This window comes from Lagopus leucura, unplaced genomic scaffold, assembly GCF_019238085.1.
Source record: "Lagopus leucura isolate 7727_CA_CO unplaced genomic scaffold, USGS_WTPT01 Super-Scaffold_100008, whole genome shotgun sequence".
NCBI lineage: Eukaryota > Metazoa > Chordata > Aves > Galliformes > Phasianidae > Lagopus > Lagopus leucura.
The window spans coordinates 14,671,139-14,695,442 of record NW_024962265.1 but is presented as its reverse complement, the minus strand read 5'-3'; the positions used below and the strand labels follow the sequence as shown (position 1 = coordinate 14,695,442).

General features: G+C 47.2%; 1 protein-coding gene across 1 annotated transcript in view; it reads left to right on the top strand.

The window, feature by feature from the left end:
• Positions 1 to 24,304, top strand: part of CELSR1 (cadherin EGF LAG seven-pass G-type receptor 1) — a 198,954-nt gene that overhangs the window by 40,693 nt on the left and 133,957 nt on the right. Inside the window, exon 2 of the mRNA XM_042872737.1 lies at positions 144 to 2,983. Coding sequence (XP_042728671.1) covers positions 144 to 2,983 — 2,840 coding nt within the window. The remainder of the gene's footprint in view (positions 1 to 143; positions 2,984 to 24,304) is intronic.

Here is a 24,304-nt window from a genome sequence, read left to right as displayed (position 1 = left end):
GCGGGGCCCGCGCCGCGCCGCGCTCCGCCCGCGGAGCCCCGCGGGCCCCGGTGCGGAGGGGTGAGCCCGCGGCGCGCCCGGCGGCGGGCGGCCCCGGAGCACCGCGGAGCTGACTGTGCTCTGGCGGACGGGGACGGGCGGAGGGCGGCGCGGCGGGCGCGGAGCACCAACAGTCCTCCGCAGTTCCAGCTGCCCAGCTACCAGGTGTCCATCCCCGAGAACGAGCCGGCCGGCACGGCGGTGATCGCGCTGCGCGCGCAGGACCCCGACGAGGGGGAAGCGGGCCGGCTGGCGTACTCCATGGAAGCGCTCTTCGACGAGCGCTCCAACGACTACTTCTCCATCGACCCCCAGACGGGCAGCGTGGTCACCGCCCGCAGCCTCGACAGGGAGACGAAGGACACCCACGTGCTGAAGGTGACCGCCTCCGACCACGGCTCCCCGCGCCGCCGCTCGGCCACCACCTACCTGACGGTGACGGTCAGCGACACCAACGACCACGAGCCGGTGTTCGAGCAGCCCGAGTACCGGGAGAGCATCCGCGAGAACCTGGAGGTGGGCTACGAGGTGCTGACCATCCGCGCCACCGATGGCGATGCCCCGGCCAACGCCAACATGCTTTACCGCCTGCTGGAGCCAGGCGCTGGCGATGGGGTCTTTGAGATCGACCCGCGGTCGGGGGTCGTGAGGACCCGCGCCCCGGTGGACCGCGAGGAGGTCTCCGAGTATCACCTGGTGGTGGAAGCCAATGATCAGGGCAAGGATCCTGGGCCACGCAGTGCCACGGCCATGGTGCACATCACCGTTGAGGACGAGAATGACAACTACCCTCAGTTCAGTGAGAAGCGCTACCTGGTGCAGGTGCAGGAAGACGCCCCAGTGAACAGCCAGATCCTGCAGGTGCAGGCCACGGATCGGGACCGGGGCAGCAATGCCCAGGTGCACTACAGCATCGTGAGTGGCAACCTGAAAGGTCAGTTCTACATCCACTCCTTCTCCGGTGCCATTGATCTGATTAACCCTCTCGATTATGAGACTATTCGGGAGTACACGCTGCGCATCAAAGCCCAGGATGGGGGCAGACCTCCCTTAATCAACTCCAGCGGCATGGTGTCGGTGCAGGTTGTGGACGTCAATGACAATGCCCCCATCTTCGTCAGCACTCCCTTTCAGGCCACGGTGCTGGAGAACGTTCCTCTGGGCTACTCGGTGCTGCATGTCCAGGCTGTGGATGCTGACTCTGGGGAGAACGCACGCCTGGAATACAAGCTTATTGAGATGACACCACCAGCCGGTGTTGCCCCTGCATCGGGGGACTCCGGGTTTCCCTTTCAAATCAACAACAGCACAGGGTGGATCACGGTGGCTGCAGAGTTGGACAGAGAAACTGTGGAGAACTATCACTTTGGGGTGGAGGCCAGGGACCACGGTGTGCCGGTGATGACCTCCTCGGCCAGCGTGTCCATCACTGTCCTGGACGTGAACGACAACAACCCCACCTTCACAGAGAAGGTCTATCACCTCCGGCTGAATGAGGATGCAGCAGTGGGCAGCAGTGTCCTCACCCTGACCGCTGTGGACAGGGACGTGAACAGTGTAGTGACCTACCAGATCACCAGCGGCAACACCAGAAACCGCTTTGCCATCACCAGCCAGAGCGGAGGGGGACTGATCACACTGGCCTTGCCTCTGGATTACAAGCAGGAGAGGCAGTACGTGCTCACTGTCACTGCCTCTGATGGCACTCGCTTTGACACCGTCCAGGTCTTCATCAACGTCACAGATGCCAACACGCACCGCCCAGTCTTCCAGAGCTCCCATTACACAGTGAGCGTCAGTGAGGACAAGCCCATTGGCACCTCTATTGTCACCATCAGTGCCACCGATGAAGACACAGGGGAGAATGCGAGAATCACTTACATTTTGGATGACAACATCCCTCAGTTCCGCATTGACCCTGATACTGGCACCATCACCACCCTGATGGAGCTGGACTATGAGGATCAGGCGTCCTACACATTGGCCATCACAGCACATGACAATGGCATCCCACAGAAATCAGACACCACCTACGTGGAGATCCTCATCCTGGATGCCAATGATAATGCACCCCGCTTCCTCCGTGACCGCTACCAGGGATCAGTTTTTGAGGACGTGCCGCTCTCCACCAGCGTCCTGCAGCTTTCTGCCACCGACCGCGACTCAGGCCTCAATGGCCGCCTGCTCTATACATTCCAAGGTGGAGATGATGGAGATGGAGACTTCTATATCGAGCCCACCTCTGGAGTGATACGCACGCTGCGCAAGCTGGACCGTGAAAACGTGGCTGTCTACAGCCTGCGAGCCTTTGCAGTAGACAGGGGCAGCCCACCCCTGAAGGCCTCTGTGGACATCCAGGTGACTGTGCTGGACATCAACGACAATCCCCCTGTCTTTGAGAAGGATGAGTTTGACATCTTTGTGGAGGAAAACAGCCCTGTGGGCTCCATTGTGGCCCGAATCAGTGCAGCTGACCCTGACGAAGGAACCAATGCGCAGATCATGTACCAGATAGTGGAGGGCAACATCCCTGAGGTCTTCCAACTGGATTTGTTGAATGGGGACCTCACTGCCCTGATGGACCTGGATTATGAGAGCCGCACGGAGTATGTGATTGTGGTGCAGGCCACCTCGGCCCCACTGGTGAGCCGGGCTACTGTGCACATCCGCCTGTTGGATCAGAACGACAACCCACCTGTCCTACAGGACTTCCAGATCCTCTTCAACAACTATGTAACCAACAAATCCAACAGCTTCCCCTCCGGTGTGATTGGCAAGATCCCTGCGCATGACCCTGATGTGTCAGACAGCCTGGCCTATACCTTTGTGCAAGGCAATGAGTTAAACTTGCTGCTCTTGGACTCTGCCACTGGGGAACTCAAGCTCAGCCGAGACCTGGACAACAACCGGCCCCTGGAAGCCCTCATGAAAGTGTCGGTCTCAGGTAAGCAGGTACTGGAGGTGTGTGAAATGTGCAGATCTTTTTGGGCTGATGGGGTGGCATGGGCAGAATAGCTGCTTATGGCTTAGCGTGCAGCCTTCAGTTTCCAGAGGCAGCAATTTATCTGTGAAGTTCTTGGAAAGGAACCACAAAAAAGGATCTGATCCACGTGCTGTGGATTGAAGTGATGCATTGAAGTTGTTTGGTAGATGTGGATCATGAGAGTAAATAAATGTGTTGGGGTACAGATTTCCTTTGTTTAAGTGATGCTTTGGCTCAAGCTTTTCTGATGTGGTTGCATCAAGGCAATAAATGATCTAACCGGTGAAGATGTAGGGAATGTGCACGTACCTGTGATGCTTGGGGTTAAGCTTACTGTTGGTGATATGTGATGGCTTTGCAGATCCATCTTCCCTACCTCTTTTTTCCTCTTTTGTTAAAAAATAGTGGCCAGGTAGCACTCAAAGTAGTACTGAGTGATCCTTTGCTGTGGGGGGAGAGGAATTAGGGAAGGACGGATGCTGTGACCGCCTTCCTTGGAGAGCTGGTGCGTGATGGGGAGGGCTCTGCCTCTTCTGTTGAGCAGACTGTCCCTTATTGTTCAATATGTACTTTTATGTGAGTGTGTATACACTCTTGAGATAAATGTTTTTTTTCTGCTCGGTCAGTTGTTTATCATGGAATTACTTTTTATACCTTTAATTGTGGCATCAATCATGCAATGAGTAATTTCCTCCGCAGGTGCCACTCTATAAAGTTTACTGTGGACCTGATCCCACACTTCTGTTGACTTTCAAAGGTTATAACCAGACACATTCCTCGCTGTCTCTCTGTGCAACTCTGAAGCTAGTATTTGAATTTATTTTTTTCCCTTTTTTACATAAAATAGCTGAAAGTATGAGATACATAGGAACATAGGACATGCTTCTTTTTGGGGGGGGAGGGCGGGATTGTATTAAAAAATACCAAACTATGGCATAATCCTGGCAGTGCTCATTACTGTAAGTAGTCATTAAGTGCTGCAGGGCCTCGGGGGACTCTCTGTTGTGCTTGCGGGCTTGAGTTCCTTTTTGCTTCAGGAAAATGAAAGTGATATTAACTGCACTGATTGAATTTACTGCGGTGCGTCACCTGACAGGAGACTTCTATTGCAAAATGCTGGGGGGCAGCTCACGCAGTATGTTAGCTCATAAATGCCATTTCCACGTCCTGTGAGGACTTGTAGAAAAAACAGGCAATTGGCTTGTGGCCTTAAAGAAACATTTGGATCAGCGTGGTGGTGATTGCGTGGTCATCGTCTGTCTGAAGCAGTGGCTCTTTATCTATCAGCAGCTGATAAGAACCGACTTGGAGCAAAAAGCTTGGAGCAGCCGTTTGGTCAGACCAGATGGAGAGAAATAGCTCACGGGGACCATTGCTCAGTCTGAGGAAGTGCCAGGCAGGGAAACGAAGGACTGGAGTCCTCTGTTAAGCAATGGGAGCTCAGCCCTTACTGCTCTGTATTCACCTTGGGTGAGGACGTGAACTTTGCAGCTCTGCTGTGATGTTGATCAGAACTGTCTGCTGCACATCCTGAGATGTATTTAAATACAAGAGCTTCTTATGGGTAGGGGTTTGATGTAATTTTGACAAGTGCTGAACTCCCTTTGGTGTTTGTTCTGAGCAGTTTGCTGTTTGGGAACTGGGAGGGCAGAGTCCTGACATTTGTGATTGTTTCCAGTAAACTTTCACCTGCTTGCTTTCCTGCTTATCTGATGTGGTCTCAAAACAAAACAAAAAAAAAAAAAAGAAAAAAAAAGACAGAAGAGCTCAGACAGAAGCCCTCCACCTGGTTATCTCCAAGCGTTGCAAAATACCTGCAAATCATCTGCTAGGATAAGCTGCCAGTTAACTGAAAAATGTGTCTATGGAGCAGCCATTAACCTCTCAACCCAGACAGACACAAAGTCCTGCCCGGCTCACAGCTGCTGCTCCGGTCAGGGCAGAATGCGAGCTCTTTATGAACTTGGGGAATGTGATCTATATACGGGTCGGAAGTACTGTGCTGCTATAAAAACCTGGCTGCCACTCAGCACTGCCTTTTGCCGTTGGGGTGAGCATGTGGAGCTGGGGAGCTGCTGAACTCTGTCACCTGTGGGACTTTGAGACTTTGCTAAAACCCATGTCCTTTTATTTGCATTGGGAATTGTTTGGAGAAGCGTGGGAATTCTGTCCTTCTGCACATAAACAAAACTCGGGGAATCATGAAGAGCAAGCAGACTGAGATAACTGGTTTCACAAAGCCTGAGAATGGGACGGCTCTTCACACTTTACCTAAAGAGAAGGAACACCCTCAGAGCTGTGGGGGGGCTGTGGGCAGCCCGCAGGAGTCTGTGTGTGCGGCTCTGCCCAGTGCTGTGGGACCTGCTTGGCTGTGCCCTGCAGCTGTCAGGAGGAGAGCGGGGAGGAACGGGGCTGGTGGGGCCCGTGGGCGGGCAGGCATTAGCATCTTGGAGCTGGAGAGCAGCTTTTGAAGTCAGCCTCTTTTGAAGTGAATCTCTCAGGGTGCCCCTGCGCCGTGCCCACAGAGTGAGCAAACAGGCCCTGCTGCAGGAAGCTAAGCCAGGTGTGCTGGGGTGCCCCAGGTGCTCACAGGCTTTGGCTGCAGTGTCTCATAGTGATGCGTCTCTCAGAGTCCCTCATTTTAGCTACTCTTTGCCCTGAAAGCTGGTACTTTTGCTGCAGGTGTGGTGTCACGTAGGAGGAAGCGTTGTTCTTTTCCCTGACACCTTCAAGGCTTTCCTGTGGGAAGGCAGAGCTTGGCTCTGTGTACCCATGCCCGCTGTTTTAACAACTGGGGCCATGCTGCAATCCTGCCCTTACTTTTCAGGAGTCCATTTTACTCTGGGCTCAAATACGAGGTGCTAGTTGGCAGCCAGCCAAACATGAGCCAGCAGTGTTCTCAGGTGGCCCAAAATGCCAACGGCATCCTGGCTTGTGTCAGAAATAGCGCAGCCAGCAGGAGCAGGGAGGTGATCGTCCCTCTGTGCTCAGCTCTGGTGAGGCCGCACCTCAAGTGCTGTGTTCAGTTTGGGCTTCCACTGCACAAAAGACATGGAGGCCCTGGAGTGTGTCCAGAGAAGGGCAGTGGAGCTTGTGAGGAGCGTAGGTCTGATGGGGAGCAGCTGAGGGAACTGGGATGGGTCAGTCTGGAGAAGAGGAGGCTCAAGGGAGCCCTTATTGCTCTCTATAACCGCCTGAAAGGAGGTTGTGGTGAGGTAAAGGTTGGCCTCTGCTCCCAGATAGCAGTGATAGGGCGGGAGGAAATGGCCTCAAGTTGCACCAGGGGAGGTTCAGGTTGGATATTAGGAACAGTTTCTTCTCAGCAGGAGCAGTGAGGCACTGGCACAGGCTGCCCAGTGGGGTGATGGAGTCATTGCCCCAGAAGTATTGAAGAAACGTATGGATGTGGTAGGGAGGAATATCATTAGTGAGCATGGTGGGGGCAGGCTGATGGTTGGACTGGATGAGCTCAGAGGTCTTTTCCAACCTTAATGGTTCTTTGATTCTGTGAATTGGTTGTCTGTGATTTCATACTGTTGTTAAATACATATTTTAATTGGATAGGATGATTTAAAATGGTACCTTTTCGTCCACAGTTTACAATAATGCCAAATTTATTGTGGATCCTTTGTGATTTTTCTGATTTAAAAAGAGATTTGACAGTTGCTCCCGCCCCAAGATGTTGTCATATGCAGTCCCTGTGTGCCCTGGAGGAAGGATGGGTGCTGGCCTCAGCTGTGCACAGGTGCTGCGTGAGGTCACCTGTGTATGACTGCAAACTGCCTGCACCCGTTGGGCCCGGAGTGTGTGCTACAAATGTAAAGTAATGCTATGTAACAGTCATTTTGGGAAGGCAGTGCTCTGGCTCTGTGCTTTGCTTTAGGCTGGTTTCCCTAGTGAGAGATAGGCACGCTAAGGCGTTCCTTTACATTCCTTTGACTTTAAACCTCCGCTGGCATTCAGTGACGGTGTTGACTATCAGCAAATACAAATCAGGATAGAGCTCCTTCATGTTGCAATAAACATTTGCTGTTTTTAACTTTAGCACTTGTTAAAGGATCTTTATTATTATTGTAATTTAAAAGCCATTACGCTAAAGCTCCTGAGTCTCCAGCTCCATGCTTCTCCATACAAATGGAAGAGGCAACATTACACTTAGTTTAACCCTTAGGACAAACGCAAGGCCATGGCTGTGCCTAAGGTAGAGCACTGGGGAGTTGTGTGTGTGCACTGGGGGACAGGGACACTCAAGTTCCCCCCCGCACCCCAGAACACTGCAGCCCCCTGGTATGGGCTGGGAGCATCACAGTGCAAACTGTCTTCCCGCCCCCATGCTTAGGGGGCTGTGCCTTCACCACCTGTGGCATGTGGGGCTGCTGAGGCCATTTCGGGGGTACGTAGGGCAAGGAGATGCTTCTGGTGAGACTGCAGGAACAGCACTGCTTTCAGGTACTGGGGAGAAGGGATTGGCACCCAAACCGCTCTCTGCATCCTCCCCTTGCCACCGGGGAGGTAAATTCCTGCAGCCTTAAATAAGCCATACAATTACAGGATTATAGGAATGAAAGGATGTTCTCTCCTCCCTCCCCGTGCCTTCCCCGTGGGTGAGGTGCAGGTTTCCTCCTGAGCCTATTTCCTGACAAAATGGGGATTTTGCTGTTCCCTGCACTGTGTTCTGTGTGCGCACCCAGCACGGGAGCAGCAGCAGGGAGGGAGCAGCAAGGGACCTGGTTGGGAACACCGGGTGTGAGACCTGGCCATCACTTTGGGTATTAAATGGGAACTAATGATTAGCAGCCTCTATGCTGTGCTTTTGAACGCTTACCTTTGTTTTCGTGAATCAGTGACTGCTAAGTAGTGGCCATCCTTTTGAAGTGAGGAGAGCTCCCATGCTGCTGTTGCTACTGAAATCCCTCCTTATCTAAAATGCAGCTCAGTTTCACAGAGACAGATGCCCCTCCAGCCTGCAGGTATGCGAGTTGCCCCCCTGCTCTGTGTAATCTATTCCAGCTGATAAAAAGCCGCTGCTGCCTGTTGCTCTCGTATGTGTTTCCTTCCACTTCGTTCCTGGCTTTCATAGGAGTGGTGTATTTTTGTTTCTAAAGACAGGAAAACATCTATGGCTGCAAGAGCAAAAATATTTAATGGAAGGCTGACTGGAAAAATAACTTTTGACTGAGATAAAAGACATCTCCTGCAGGTAAACAAATAAAATAATGAGTTATGCAATGACTTTAGTGGGAGAGATAAGCAATTTCTCTGCTAAAATAGTGATTTCCAGATATAAAAAAGTGTTTACCACAGCATACTTGAGGAATTAAATGAGATATTTTATCTCAGCAGAAAGTTATTTTGCACATCAACTTCTCTCAGAAAATGCTGCTGTGAAAGCAGCTATCACTCTAAGTGTTTGTTTTCTCCCTGTCTGTGTGTGCTGTATGTGCCCGTTTTTGTTTCACAGTGTTTGCACGGCCTCCCTACCCTACAGATCTCAGTGGCTGTTGAGGCGCAACCAGAAGGCACTTCTGAACCTCATCCCATATCAATACGAGGGATTGCAATCAGCTCCTAGAGAGAAAAACAAAACAAAAAAACCCTTATGCTACTAATTTCCTTATTTGTAAACTGTTGTACCCAAACCCCGTATGGAAAACACTCATGACTAAGGATCAGTCTGAGAATTTGACTCGTAGCAGTGTTTCAGCTATCCCTGAAAAGTGACATAATATATGTAAAGTAGGATAAAATACCTGTTTTCTGTAGGTAAGAAACTGGTTGATGGAGTCACACTGAGAGACATGGCTCAGTGGGCATGTTGGGGGTTGGGCTGGTGGTTAGACTAAATGATCCCTGTGGTGTATTCCAACGTTAGTGATTCTGTGATTCTAACCGTGCCTGAGTCCAGCTGGAGACTGGCAGCTCAGTCTGAGGCCAGATGGATGTGGGGTGATCCAGCCAGGGCAGAAGGGACATCCCTGCACAGTGCCCAAGAAGTTTGGGGCAGCTTGAACTGCTCTGCTTGTTTGGTAATGCAGCATGAAATACTGAAAACCCAAGCATGTGTTTATGTTTGCAACGTCTTCTGGATAAGCTGTTGGGTTGCCTTGGTTGAGAAGTGGCTCAGTGAGGTTTTGGGGTTTGGGCTGGTTTTGCTCAGCACGCTGGTAGTTTTACTGAGTATTTTATTGCCTAAATGTGGATGTTCTTCCTGGTGTTTTGTGGGAAAGGGGAAGATCAGCACAGAGAAGTTGTAAGCAGAATGAGACTGAAGATGAGAGGGGGAGAAAATCTACTGGGGTTTATTTGATAACAAGTCTCAAGAAACAGAAATTAAACTTAGCGAAATATGATGAAAATATTGCCTGGAAAACTTTTTTTTTCTCTATTTTCAAGTTATTTGCAAATGCTGAGATAGTTATAATAATTTTTCATTGACTTGGTGTTGTTTTTTATTTCTGGATTACTTTTTGAGCTTCAGGGTTTGTTCGTGAATTGGTTTCCTTTCTGTATTCCCTTGCTGTGATTTCCTTCCCTCTTAGAAACCATCAAAGCACTTTCCTTCATGTTGTATGAATGACTTATAGTTGTAGACTGGGAGGAATTCCCTTTTGCTCTCTCCTGCTCTCACTTTTTCTTTGCAGGTAAGGATTGTTTCAGGGCCAGGCTGTGGAGCCTGTGCAAACAGACATTGAATTGTTGTGAAGGGCAATGACAAAAGAACCTTTTGTTTAGAATAAAGGAGCAGTTTTCTAGGTTTGGATATTGGGATGACAGTAAACGTGCACTAGAACTAGTCATGGGGAAAGCAGGTGACGTGGAGCAGTGGCATTTTATACTTATTATCTCCAACATCCCAAGCACTACCTGAGGAAGTAGTTGGCTGCTGATAATGTGTATAATTTTACACTTGCTCTTTGAATGGTCTGTTCTCATTCAACATGTATTCTCAATAACTTGAAATTCCCTTTCATAGCTGACTCTCACCTTTGAGCTGGATAGGTTTTCTCAGTACTTATGTTCACAATGATGCATCAGACAAGCCACGACCAAGAAGAGTAATGCTGGATTTAGGGTGATATTCAGTAAAGGCAAGTAGCACATTCACCACCTGTCTGGACAAGGCTTTCTGCTGGGTCTTGGATGAGAGCCCAAGCTTCCTCTCCTTTCCAACACTCAGGCCAGAGCACAGCCCCCAGGCAGCGCTGGAGACACTCCTTTTGTTCTCTGCCTCCTTCTTGGGCTGTGCTGCAGGTCTGCCCACATTCTGCAGCCACTGGGCTATCTCCAGTGTTTTGGCTGGTGGATGCTCAGGGTTTATGGGTCAGGGGTGCGTGATGGCATGCAGCACCTAGGAGAGTGTTTGCAGTGCAGCCAGATGTGAAGCATCTGCATACTTGGGCACAGCAGAGCTCACTTCCTTAGGGTACAGGCAGCAGCTGCACCACGGCGTGCCTTCGGTACAAGCAGAACGATGATCCCCTCAGTTCCCATCTTCTGGTCTGGACACAAAAAACGATGATGCCGAAACCTCTTCTAAGCCTACGTGCTGCAAATACCTTTTCAATATTTAGAAGCATAGGCAACTCTAGATGTAACACTCATCCATAGAAGATGAGCAAGGGGAGAATCAAGTGTCAGACACAATACACGATCCACACACACTCCATCCCCTTCTCCCCCACTTTTATAAGCCTTCAGGATTTTGAGAGCCAGTTGGTGGGGTCAGACTTGTGGCATTTGAGTGTTTGTGATAAAGTAATTTGTGCTTAACTCAGTATTGCTTAACTTACAGGATTTGGGCAACTCTCTTGGCTTCCTTTGCACGTAGACTTGTATTTCCAAAAATATCTATGGAAAGGCACCAGGAAATGTAGGAGGATTAAAAAAGCTGAAGATATTCAGATCAGACCTAATGAGCCTCATTGGCAATTGTTCATGCTATAATCAATTCTGCTCCAGTTTCTGGGGGAATGGCAATGTTTTTAGGCAGAATAGTATTAAAAGTACTCTGACATCTACTTCAGCATTTAAGAAACAAGTATGCCAGTGCTGTCCTTTATGATTAATTGGCTTTTTTGTTTTCTGCTCCTTTTTTGAAGACCATTTTGCCAAAAGATTTCATAGAGTGAGTACAGAACAAGTTGACGGGGGCTCAGTTCTTCAAAGCCTTGTTCACCATAGTTGTCCACTTGAAAGAAAGAATGTCTAAGAGCTGATTGAATTCAGTTTTGCCACTCTGTATTCCTGTGGCAAGTGACAGTCTTATTGTTTTTTTTTCCCCTGATGCAGATCTTTTTCCAGTGTTGAAAAACACAGAACTATTTGTAGAGGTAACATAAGTTTCCGAGAGGGGCAGGATGTAATCTTCATGGAAAAACTGGAAATCCATCATGCAGTGATTTTGTGTTTGCTGATGGTTTGTCTCACGCAGTTGTTTATAAGGCATGGCTGCATACATTTAGGTTTAGATTCCATTGCGGCTTGTTGATTTTGTTGGATTGAAAGAGCGTAATGAAAGGCAGAGTTTGATTTGTATGGTCAGATTTATGTCCCTTGGCACATCTCTTAGAGAAACAAGAGACCTCTGTGGGGTTGGATGTGTAGGTCCCAGCCATGATCTGCCAATAGGCATGGCGGCTGCCAGATGGAGATGCACATCTCGCCTCCAGTTAAAGAGGGAACACGGGTTACTGGCTTGGGCTAATTGCCTTGTTGTTAGGTGGGAAAGCTCTGCGGGTGAACCCACCCTGTCCCTGTGTGCCAGAAAGGAAGGATTAGTTTTGTTTTGTAGTGATGACTGTACTTAGATCTGTTGCAGCAAACTACCCCTATTTACAGGCTTAGCAGACTAGATGGAAAGAATGGAGGGAGGCTGTAACTTGCAAGCTGGAAAATTTGCTCAGAGAAGCTGTAAATGCTCCATCCTTGGACACACTCATGGCTGGGCTGGATGGGGCCTTGGTAGCCTGAGCTGATGGGGGGCAGCCAGCCCATGGCAGAGGTTGGGGCTGGGTGGGCTTTTAGGTTTCTTCCATCATTAACCATTCTATTAAATACTTTGCCATGAGTAAAATTAGGATGTACTTTATATGTTTTCAGGCATTTGGATGTATGAGGGAAAAGTATGTTTCTATGGGAATTTGGCATTCAGCAAAGAAATAAAATTCTAAAACATGGTCTTTTCACTTGAAGAAAGAGAAGAACATTAAACAGAAAAGTAGAAGAGGAAGGAAGACTTTTGGACTTTGTTTCAACAAGCAGTTAATGCCACTAAGCTGCAACTGCCTTCATAGTTATTCCACTATTTACACTTGCCAAGCACAGAAGAAGCAAATAAATGGAATGGTAAACCTGTGATACACCTAAGGGGACCACATAACAAACATAGACATGTTATGCTTATCAAATACAAAGAAAAGTAATCTGTTTTCAATACCATTGCCAAAGAGGTGATGGATGCTACATTCCTCAGATCTCCAGCACTTTTGGAAGTGACACATCTGGTCAAAATATTTCAACGCTTTTTGAAGGAAGAAGAATGAGAGGCTGTTGTTATAATAACATTCAATGGATCTCTTTCCTAGTGTGGAGCCTGTAGTTTCACAGAGAAGCAAAACTATCTGGATCCTGAAAAAAAGGGGTAAGACAGGGACTACACCATCAAATTTAATTTCACAGGCATGATGGCCAGTCATCATCATCTGTGCTGATAAATCCCAAAGGAGTGTTAAGTTTAGATGTCTTCAGAAGAATTAACAGCCATGAAGGAACAAATGTAATCAAAACAACTCTTGGTAGCTGCTGTGCCTTGAGAGCATGTACCATGGATTCAAAGAGCTGCTCTGTCTGTTGGGTTTGCTCTTTCATTTATGGCCACTGCCTCTAGTCCCAGTGCTGGGCACCACTGATAAGAGCCTGGCTCTGTCCTTTTTGTACTCTCCCTTCAGGTATTAATAGACATGGTTGAGATCTCTCTGAGCCTATTTTACAGGCTGAGCAGGCCCAGCTTGCTCAGCCTCTCCTCACAGGAGAAATGTTCTGGTATGTCCATGTCCCTATGGTAGTGGGGGACCCAGAACTGGACACAGCACTCAACGTGGGGTCTCACCAGAGCTAAGCTCCGTATCAGACTCCTTGAACCTGTTCAGAACTGATATTGGCAACTCACTGAGTTTGATTGAGTTCACAGCATAGAACTTCTGCATGAAGCCAGCCCCTCGTTATTTGCGTGCTTCCAGCATTCATTCTTCTGTGTCTGATTCTGAAGAAGGCCTTTTAACACTCTGTTTTTGTTTTTTAATTTATCTGTCTGAATTTAGTTCAAATCATGTAAAAGTCGTCACATATTAACCAGAGCCTTGTTTGTTTTGGCAGTGTGCACTTGCCAACCTTTCTGCACTACTGGCTGAGTAGAGATGTTTGGCACCTTCCACACCTCACATCCAGTGGAGAACTTACCTATCTAACCACTACAGGACACAGTGCCTCCCATCGAGGTGTCTGCTCTGTGCTGCGGTATCCTTATTTAGGCAGTCAAGTGTCCTATGAAGTGGGAGCACTTGAGATGCCATCCGCTACAGCACGGGTGCTTCACTCAGCACACTGATCGGGACACTTAGCGAGGGCAGAGATGGGCTGGGCTCCAGCCCTTGATCTCAGAGCTTTTGCTGTGGTATGCATTAAAGAGGAACCGAATAAGATAGAGACAGTTGTGGGCCTCATATTTCCCATCTCTTGGGCAAGTGCCATAAGCTTCAGGGCCGTGCTGACACCCACCGTGCATGGCAGAGGAGGGTTCCTGGCTCACTCTTTGCAGTTGAGCACTGGTGATGGCAGCGTGGCTCTGACCTGAAGCTGCTAGGTTCTGTTTTGGCTGTCACAGAAGCGGGATCCTCAGTTGTCCAGGCTGTGTCAGGGCTAGGTCAGCTCCTGCTGTAGCCAGGGATATGAGTCTTCCCACCTGGGAACTCAAAGCCAGAATAAACCAAAACGTTGGGGATTTTCTCCTATTGATCACAGCTGATTAGTTTGTCTTCTGGTTTTAGTTATTCCTAAGTGTCTCTTAAAAATGCTTCCTCTGACTTGCTTTGAGGCGGATCAGCCCCCACTTAGACTAACAGGTCGGTTATGGAAGTGTGTGTGGGATCAGACTCAAATTACGCCACAGAATATCCAGAGTTGGATGCATCTTTATCTCCTCTTAAAACCTCTTTCTCACTGCAGTTTGCTGCGATGATAGACTTGCTGGTAATTACCAGCGTGTTCCTGCTTGTTGCTGGGATGCTGTGGCTTTTCCCTCGATGTGTTCGTGGACACTGCAGCTAGCTGACATTGCCATGACACACACAGCAGAGGTCTCGTGGCAGTGATGACTCAGTGGAGCTAACCAATTGGTTTGCTCATTTGCTTTCCACATGGGGTGTATTTCTGATGTTGGCCTCCTTTTATTGACGCAGGATAATTTAGCAGTGTGTGTTCTACACAATGAGCTCTCCATCTGGCAGATAATTGCCCGTGAGCCTAAATCCCATCTTAACTTCAGGTTCCTCAGATCACGAAACCTGCTGGTGCATTCTGGTTGGCTTAGCAGGCTGCTTGGAAAAGGATTTGCTGAGAGTTGAAGTGATGTGGGCAAATTTCTGTGGATTCTTGCAACGTTAGATGAGATGGGTTAATTTTTGCTTTTTATGTAGTAAGTCACCTAGCATTATTAGCTTTGTTAATTAATTAAGTAATATCTACCATTAAATAATTAGTATTTTGATTTTGAGCGTTACATGTGAGGTGGTGGTGCCGTGGAGGTTTTGCTTCCTGGCATGTGCAGCTGACTCCTTCAATCTTCAGCTCCCTTACAGCTCAGCTAACAGCAGTGCTGGGACTTGGTTCAGCTTTAAAAGGCTTTAAACTAGGAAATTCCTATTTACTACCAGCAACATTGATGGATATGACGGATTAATAGTAATAAACTCTGGTGAGAACTGAGAGATGAGAACATTTTTTTGTATTACATGCAGTTAACTTGTTTTAGGTGAGTAAGCTTTATGAACTTTTCTACAGTTGCTTTTAAAATCCACCTTGCCAAATGACTGGGAATTTCTGAAGCTGAGATGGCTGATTCACTCCTTGGTGCAAGAACGTGCATCACGTGCTGCTCTGAAACAAGGTGCTGAGATGATCAGATAAAATTACCCGAACTCTTCAGAGCAGGGGGTGCAGGCTAGCATCAATCCTTTGTTTTCTGCAGGAAATCCTCCAGAAGATGCAGTTTCACCTGCTTGGAGGCGGTGTGGGTGACTCTCTCCTTTCTGCTGTTGTCTCCCTTATCAGCCTTGAGATGTCACACGATCCTGTTGCTCTTTTCAAGGCCTAAAGGGAAATTAAGTGACAACTCTGATGGCTGGTTGGAAAGCTTTCCCCCCAGCCTGGTTGTGGTGCATGCTCAGACTGAAAACTGTCCCTTGCGTTAAACAACTTTACTCATGGTCCACATATCCCAAACTGATGGCGTAGAATGATATTTTGCTGGATTAGCACTGCATAAAGTTGTGATAGTGGGTGTTTTCAGGGATTCCAATTAAGTTATATAAATATCTAACTATAAGAAATAACTAATTAAATTTTATCCCAGTGACGATACTGGATTTTACAGAAGTCATTCTGAGATTTCTAAACTTGTTAAATTCATGATGTTTTTGAACTGTGTTAGTCATATTGCATGATGTTGCCCAATACCCAGGAAGATGTATTTGCTCATTCACCAAGCAGAGCTCCATCGAGGTAATTGTTTCCCTCCATGTGCTCAGCAGAGAGCTCAGCCTGATGATTTCAGTGCCACGTGTCTGGGCTTACCTTTCCAGTGCTTTTCCTTTCCGCAGTAATTTTCCATTTTATAGTAAATGCACTGATTATTGGAAGCAAGGCTCTGACTTCTTTTACCAAGTATGATCCCTCCACTTTTTGCACTTGTGTGGTCATGGAATCACAGAATGGATTGGCTTGGAAGGAACCTTAAAGGTATTGAAGCTCAAACCTCTGAGCTAGTTGCCACCCACCAGCTCAGGCTGCCCAGGGACCCATCCGACTTGGCCTTGAACACCTTCCAAAGATGGGATATCCACAGCTTCCCTGGGCAGCTGTGCCAGTGCCTCACTGCCCTCGTAGGAAAGAATTCTTAGAGGTTGGTCCCATTGTACAGGTGATTTTGCTATATAGCACCCGTTCCATCCTTATGGAGTGGTGAGAGAGGCAGCAGGACACCAGTGCTCAAGCAGGGCTGTTGCTGCTTCAGCAAATGAGATACTGACCCATTAGTGCTTCAGGGTAATATTTCACTTGTAGAAAGCACAGTAGTTAATAATTCCACGCTAGCAAACTGCCACTGCTTCTGTTCCTTGTTAGACATGTTAATTAATTTCTGTTCTTAGGCATTTTGAAGCATTTAATTTTCTTTTCGATAATTTATGAGTTGTGAAATCCATTGAAACATATTAGTCTTTGCGTAATGGCATTTTTCAACACCTCTTGCATTTCCTTTGTGTGTTGCTGCTTGTTTAGAATCAATGCTAATATATTGAAAAGTAATATATTGCTTCATGGCTATCTTATGGCTGTACCACACTGCCCTCCCCTTGGAGACACCACCCTCCTCCTACTTAGGTGGTGGTCTGAGTGTTTCCTTCTTAGGCTTAATCTGACCCTGCTGCCACATGCATCGCCCTCCTCTGAAGTCATGGCCCCATCAGAGACAAGGGGACCCAGCAGCAAAGATCTGCATTGTGAGCACATTCGCTTTTATTTTTAAAACCATGAGAATTTGGGAAGGAGTGAGATTCCAGTTTGGTAGATGTGTCTCCTTGGAAGTGACCCAGGAAAAGACTGCTGGTAGTCCCTCGTGGTCAGGCTGAGTCTTCTTTTTTATGCTCTGCATTCAAATGAGGGAATGGAGAATAACTGGAGATTGTCAAACACTGGCTTGGAAAATGACTCCATTTTCCGAAACTGTAGTTTTAGATAGCTTGAATAAGAGAAATAAGTTATGTATTTGAGTTGGGGAAAGAAGCAACAGGACAGCTGAAAAATTCATTCATATATGAGTTTTCCACTACAGAGGTTAAGTGAAATGGTTTTATTAAAGAAAGTGAAGTAATACATGCTGCTTATTGTACAAGGCACTGCTGATGTCTCAATTCTGCTGTTCTTAGAGTTCCCATTCAAGCAAAGTTAATGTGTGCTGTAAAGAGGACCAGTTGGGGAACGGAGATTTTGTTTCAGTTACAGTAGAAGGTTGCATCTTCTGTTCCACAAGGAGGAACAGACAAGGAGGACTCTTGAGCACTACCTGCCTCTCAGTATTGCTTATGGAAAGCAAGGTTAGCAGCAGGGGAGTTGAAAGGGAGAAATTTGTGAGTAAGCTAGGTGAATAAATTTGGGTGGGATGTTAGAAATCATTAGAGAAGCAACATTCTGGAACAACCTCTCAGTGAAAAGATCCAAAGAAGTGTAGCTGGGCTTAAGATGAAGCTTGATAAATTAATGACTGCTTGATAGCTTGTGGGTAATACTATATGTATACAACACACTTCCTTGAGAAGCTTTCTTGAATAGAAAATTGAAGTTGGTGATGGGAAAATTCTTTTCCATTCTCTTTTTGCTGCAGAAATTAAACACGCATTAACAAATTGCAAGTTCATTAGCCCTTTGAACTGCCTGAGCTTGTCTGGGTTTTGTGTGTTGATAAGAGCATTGCTGTCTAAACTTGGTATCAAAAGAAGATAAAGAATCCACAGGGCAGCATGGTTCAGCAGGTAAAGTACTGGGTCTGGAGGTTACTCACAAATATCATGGGCTGCAAGTTGCAGCGGATCTGAGCCAATCTTGCTTCTGGTTCCTTCACTCCTACCCTTCCTAACACCTGCGTGACCTTGTGCTGAGCTCTTTCCATGCACCAAGTTACTAAAATGCCAATCTACTGAAAGGCTTAGCATAAAGAGACAGCTCCGTGCATCAAACAAGTATCAGAGAGAGGGTGCAAGGGAAGATGAAAGTTGATAAAAAACCAAATTACCATAAAAACAAGAGTTAGCCCAGTGTGACTACACTGATTCAGACTATGGGAGGGTTTGCTCCAGTGCTCCTTGTGCAGTGGTCAGCACCCAGCCCATGTAGGTAAGTATGTCAGCACGCATGGTTCTTCTGTGAGTACAGAACTTCTGGGTTTCATTTATATGGAATTCTGCCATCCCTACAGCTTGAACCTGCTACAGATTTTGTGACATGAAATGCATTTTTACTGCTTACATCTGAACCACAGGAGATTCAGTGAGCACATTTAGAAGCACACACCTTGGAAGCACACAGAATATGAGAAAATATTGTTATAAATGAACATCAAAATAAACAGCTGGATAAATTTAGTTCTTTATTCCCCACAGATTAGTGCTTTTCAAGGTTTGTTGATTTAGAATTTTGTGTTAACTAATTTTAGTTTAAAAAGGTAAGAGATTCTATGGTAATAAGAATTTTGCATTTGGAAAATGAATGGGTCTGTGCGCTCTCTGGCTCAGTCCTTTGCATTATCTAGGCACTACTGTAACTGATAAGTGCATGCTGATAACCCTGTTAATATTTCAAGGACTCTTTGCAACTATAGGGGAGTAGTAGGTAACTATCACATTCCTCTGCACTGCAGGACAGGTTTCTTATTTGCTATCTTAATGACATTATATGCATGCAGCTCTTTTCAAGCCACGCTCACCTTGTCTCACGGCAGCTCCTTGGCGCGCAGCCTTGTGAACTCTCTTAAGATGCTTCTTACTCACAGTGCTGGGCTTGCTGCCTGCCCTGGTGTGGCTGGGATTTGGATTGCAAATTCCTGATCTGAACAAAGAGGGGGAATATAAAAGGCTGGTCGCTGGCCTCTCTCACACTTTAGGAAACCTTTCAGGCTTCAGAGGATTCTACTCATAATTCTGGCTACACTTCAAAAAAGAGAAGTTTCTATCTTTGCACAGACTGGTGCAGCTCCACCAGCAGGCTTGTTGCTAAAAACAGAACGAGGAGGCCCTGGGGAGGTGATGGGTCTTTTAGCCATCATCTTATGCAGAGTTACCTTGAGCCATATCCACATGTGTTCCCATTTCCTCCCTACTTTGTCTCCTCAGAACCACAGGGCTGGAAATGGGTGTTTTTAGGAACATGGTGACATAGAACAGGACAGAAACAGGCCATGTCCAGGTGTGGCATGAGCTGCAGCAGCCCCGCAGGAGCAATCTATATCACTGGGGCTGCTTCACAGCCCATGCCAGCTTGTGTTGAGTCAAACTAAAGGGGTGACTCATCAGAACCAGGCTGTATTAATTGTTTTGTACGGGAAACGCATTGGGAAACAGCCTGTCGCTGTCATGAAATTATCTTGCTTTGGTTTGCTCTGCTTCAGAGATGAGAGAGAAGATGCTCACAGTCCATTTCAGCCACGCTCAGGTTAAGAGGTGGTGGTGTTGGCTAATAATTCCTGAGGGGCTCCAGGTGGGGAAATCTGTGTTCCTGCAAGGCAGCTACCAAGAGCTCCCTTTGCACTTCCCCCATCAAGGGTGACAGAAAAGCTCAAATTGTTTGTTTGTTTTCAAACATGTACAGAGGACTTTGCACAATAGGTAGCACCAGGTTAAGCCTTCCATAATTATTAATCATTTTGGTTTAGAAAGTGTGGCAATTGCTTAACCCTAGACAGGCTTGTGTAGCACAAAGAGGAAAGCTGCTTTCATGTCTATTGAGCTGTGTTTTGCTTGGAAACCACCTCCTTCTCCGCCCTCCCTGTGTTAAAGACATTCACCACGCATGGATCTCCCCCTCTCCTGCTGCATGCAGCCACGGGTCTTCATCCTGGTGGACATGCAGGAACCAGAGGGAGGTAGAGCACAGGCACTAGGATTATCCTGTCCTGCACCCTAGGGATTTATCAGATAAAGGAAATCCAGTCGCAGATGCTCTTTTCTCCAGCATGGGATATTTTCTTTAAGAGGTAAATTGAAAGGCAGACCCAATCGAGAGGCCCATGCTGGATCTGCAGCTGAGAGATGTTGTGGAGTCAAGTAGCCCCTGCAGGATCAGCCCCATGTTTCTGTATGCCCCAGAGCTCCTACCACTGCACCCCTGGATTGCCAGGAGCAAAGAGCGGGCTCATCATCCACGCAGAGTGTTTTCTTGAATATAGTATACCTCAAACTAGCCTCTTGGAAAAGCTGGTGCTCCACAGAGAGATTTTTGGGTGTATCCTGCTTTTTGAATGAGCTGTGATTTCTGTGAGTTACAACACACCCTTTTTGGATGTGTTTGTTAGTCAGAAAGGAAACTTCCTTCTCTTTCAGGAGAAGTGAGTCTGGCAGAGGCAGGGAATCAGCGGCAGAGGATCTGGCACAGCTGATGCAGGAGACAGAGGGCTGCAGGGGGACAGGGTTCAGCTGGCCCTTCTTTCTGGTTCAGTGCCACGTGGAGGTAATTAAGGTATACCCTCCAGTTAGTGAAAGCGACCATTTTATTGATGCGTGAGATCAACAAGCCCACTTGCAGAACAGATAGCAGAAAATCATCTGGATGGTTTTAACTGTTTTGCATGTTTAAGTAATACAGATTTAGAAAAGACCTGCCCTGCTGATGTTTACAGAAGCTCATGAAGAGAGGCAGTGATGCTTGCTGCTCTGGAGGCCAAGTGGCAGGGCCTGGCTGGGCCTGCATGGATCCCTCCATGATCCATTCCCCAGGAGCAAGGCAGCCTGGCAGGGCACAACAGCTCTGGCCAAAACCATGTGTGCCAGTGCTGACGGTGCTGCAGGTCATCACACACTGGGCCTACATCCTGACCTTGCCTCATCCGCTACCGCAGGCATCGCTGCTAAATTATATGAGGCCAGAGAGATGTCTGAGCTAATGCCCCTGCTGTAGCTCTGCCTAGAAACAAATATTAGGGAGACAGGATGAGAAGCAGGGCAAGTACAGGCTGGTCCTCTCACTGTCCCAGCTGCTAGCAGGCAGATGGGGCTCCACAGCCTTTTTCCATGGCCCTCTCATCTCTGAATGTGTTTAATCCCCCTCTCAGACTTCCACTCTCCAATGCCTGATTGCAGTCCCCACTGTTCAGACACGCACACTTGCAGCAAGTGTTTTGTTTTGGTGAAAACAGGATGCCTGCTAATTTCACTGGATGATCTTTAGTTGTAATGCTGTGAGGAACAGTAATTAATTGTTCTTAGTTTCTCTTCTAGTGATTTTCTGTTTCCTTGTCATACTGTCATATGTCCCCCCTTAGCCATCTGTCTGTCCATCCTGACAGGAGTGCTCCTGGTCTTGGACCCTTCTGAAAGACAGCTTCTGCAGATGTGCCTGATTTATCCGGGAGGGTGCAAATGAAAGCATCCTGCTCTAAATTAGTGTATTTGTTACCAAACCATATCCAGGGAAGGTGCAAATTACAGAGCGCAAATGTCTGTTAACTGTCTGCATAGTTCTCAGATACTTTGAGCTTAATTTTTTTGTGAAATGTTTATTGTGTTTGTGTTATTCTTTAGAAATCCTTTGCAAAACTTGCAAAGCGTGGGGTGAAGGAGCAGCCCACCCTTGCCCTGGGTCTGAGCTGCTGGCTGCAAAGCATCAGCCTGCCCTGTCTCATTTTTGTTACTCTTTTTGCTCGTCTCTCTAAATGTGTTTATTAGTCAGAAATGTGTTTGTTAGTCTGTTTTGGATACAGATAATACTCATTTCAATATACAAATATAGCTATATGCTATAATGACTCCCCTCCCATGTGAGAGCAGAGTTTAGTCATATATTTCAGAGAAGAATAAAGAACCAGGTGCAGCAAATGTATTTTTATGCTTCTATATGTATTTCTTGGCAGCCAATTAGCTGGTGGGCTGCCAGCATGAGCACAGGAGAGCTGCTACTCACGAAGATTTGCTCTCCTATTGCTGTAGGTAATGTAGGGCAGCCAGGACCTGTGCTGGATTTCTTATTCAAATGCAGATGTTTGCCAAACTTTTCCCGGTTTTGTCCCCATTTGGCTCTATCCTGTGGGAATTCCTGGTTACAGAGACAAGGATAAACCAGCATGTGTATATCCCACCTGTGGAGCCAAGTGGCCGTGCCATGAGCAAGGAGCATCGACTCCAGCTAAACGTTTCACCCCTTTGTCAGGTTGTTTGTGAGTCTGTAAGTATGGATACTTCTGCTATTATAACCCCATTAATTGTGAGTGTGTCTGAATCCAATTTTAATTGCTATTTGGATTGAAACTTTACCTGCTGAGTTGGATTGCCTTTGAATCACTAAGGAAAATCTCTGTATTTTCCTGTAACCATTAATGCTACATTCTCGGTTGGGACATGGCCTTGAGGTGTGACAGGTTTGGCTGCCCGATCTCTTAGACCCCTTGGGAGCTCTTTGTGATGGTCAGGGTTGGGTGTACATGCTGGGTTTTTACAATATCAGAACATGCTGAATTTCTTTACAAAGCTGAGATCCAATCAAGAATGGAGATTTTTGGAGGCTTTAGAAACAAGACAAAATAAATCAACAAGGTAAACGGGGGAGATATTATCTAGATGGAGTAAGGAGCTGTGGGAGCCTGGTGGTGGTATGGGAAAGGCTTTGCACAGGGGCTCTGCCACCTGCCTGCTGGAGAACACATCGTCCCAGAATGAGAGTGCAGAGCTTTTCTCAAAGCTGGCAACCTTGGACAGATTTTGTTTTCAGGTGTTCAGTTTGAATGTGTGTCTTTAAAAAAAGGCAGAAAGTGAAAACAAGAAAATCTGCAGCAACATTGCTGAGAGGCCATCGAAAGGAAAGTATTTGTGCTTTCTGCTGTGTTTGTAGAGCTGGAGTCTTGGTCTTCATCCCATTTTAGGTTATAAATCATTGCAGTAAAAAAAAAAAAAAAAAGACCTCAAACAGTAACTGCATTTCTTTAACACAAGTATGATGGATTATTTGCTTTAGATAATTTTCTTTGTTCCATGTAGGTTTTCAACTTGTCTTTTTAATAAGTGAAACTTAACTGGGATCTTACTGGTGGTGTCTCGGTCACAGATGGTTGAGCAGGGAATTATTAACCCAGCATAAGAGCTAACATGAGGATTACTGGAAAGTTCCTGCCTGTGTCAGCTTTAAGTGAACTGCGTTACTGCGAAAGCTGCGCAGAGTTCACATTGCTTGAGATCGTGCCAAAGGACTGTCAGTGGTCTTTTGTTAGACACTGACCACCTCAGACAGGGCTCACAAAGAGTCTCTTTTCTCTGAGCTGAGCAGCACTAGCTCTGTGCTCCGTCACAGCTTAGCTACCTTCCCACAGATCGGCATCTGGGGTATTAAAACCCACTATCAATGTCTCTCCAAAAGCACGATCTCCCACAAAGATGCTGTTTCCAAACACTTTGTCTGCTTCTGCTGAACCCTCTGGTAAATCACCTCCTGATTTTAGGACAAAAGATACATGTGCAACTTTCAGTGATCTTTGGGAGCGTGGTAGCTGGTAGAGAGCTGCTGGTGTGACCTAGAAATAATTGAGAGCCTTTTGTGGCTTAAACAGCCTTTTCATTACAACACCAACTGCTCAGTGTGTAGGAAGGTCATACATAGGAAGCCCTGAGAACAGATGAGTGGAAGTTAAGTTCTCTGAAGGATAGGGAAGAGGGTTGAGCAGGTTGGTCTCTGCTGCACCGGAGAGGTTGGTGGTGGCAGTGTCACAGCCCCACAGATGCCACTTGCCCAGGGACCCCACTTGGCACCTCCTGCAAGCATGGGAGATCAAGCTTTTGTAATACTTCTTTTCTCTGAGGGTCTTGTGCTTCTCTTCTCTTAACTGATGCACAAGTTGCCTTGAAGCTCCCTTGGCTTCCTCTTCATGGAAGCAGGGAACCAGGCAGCACTGTGACTTGAGGTGACCATCTTTCACAGAAGCTTACTGCAATGCTGTTGCTGCAGACCTCCTACTAAAAATCCATTTTTTCTGAACCATAGAACTCAGTTTTGTTCACGTTCTGGTGGCTGACCCCTCTGTGCAGCTGGCACCTGGGCCCTCAGTGTCAAATAAAGCATCTCTTAGGTTCAGGTCTGGGGAACAGGCCTCTGTGGCTACCAGTTCCCTCCTCGCTGTTGCTGAGAGACCTTCTCTGCTGTGTGTTTCTCCTCTAACAGCCCATGTCACTTGGGTGATTTCGGCTGTGTTGCCAATGCAGTTGTGGATCTGGATGTCCCAAAGCAGCATCTCTTGTACAAAGGAATGAGGCTTTT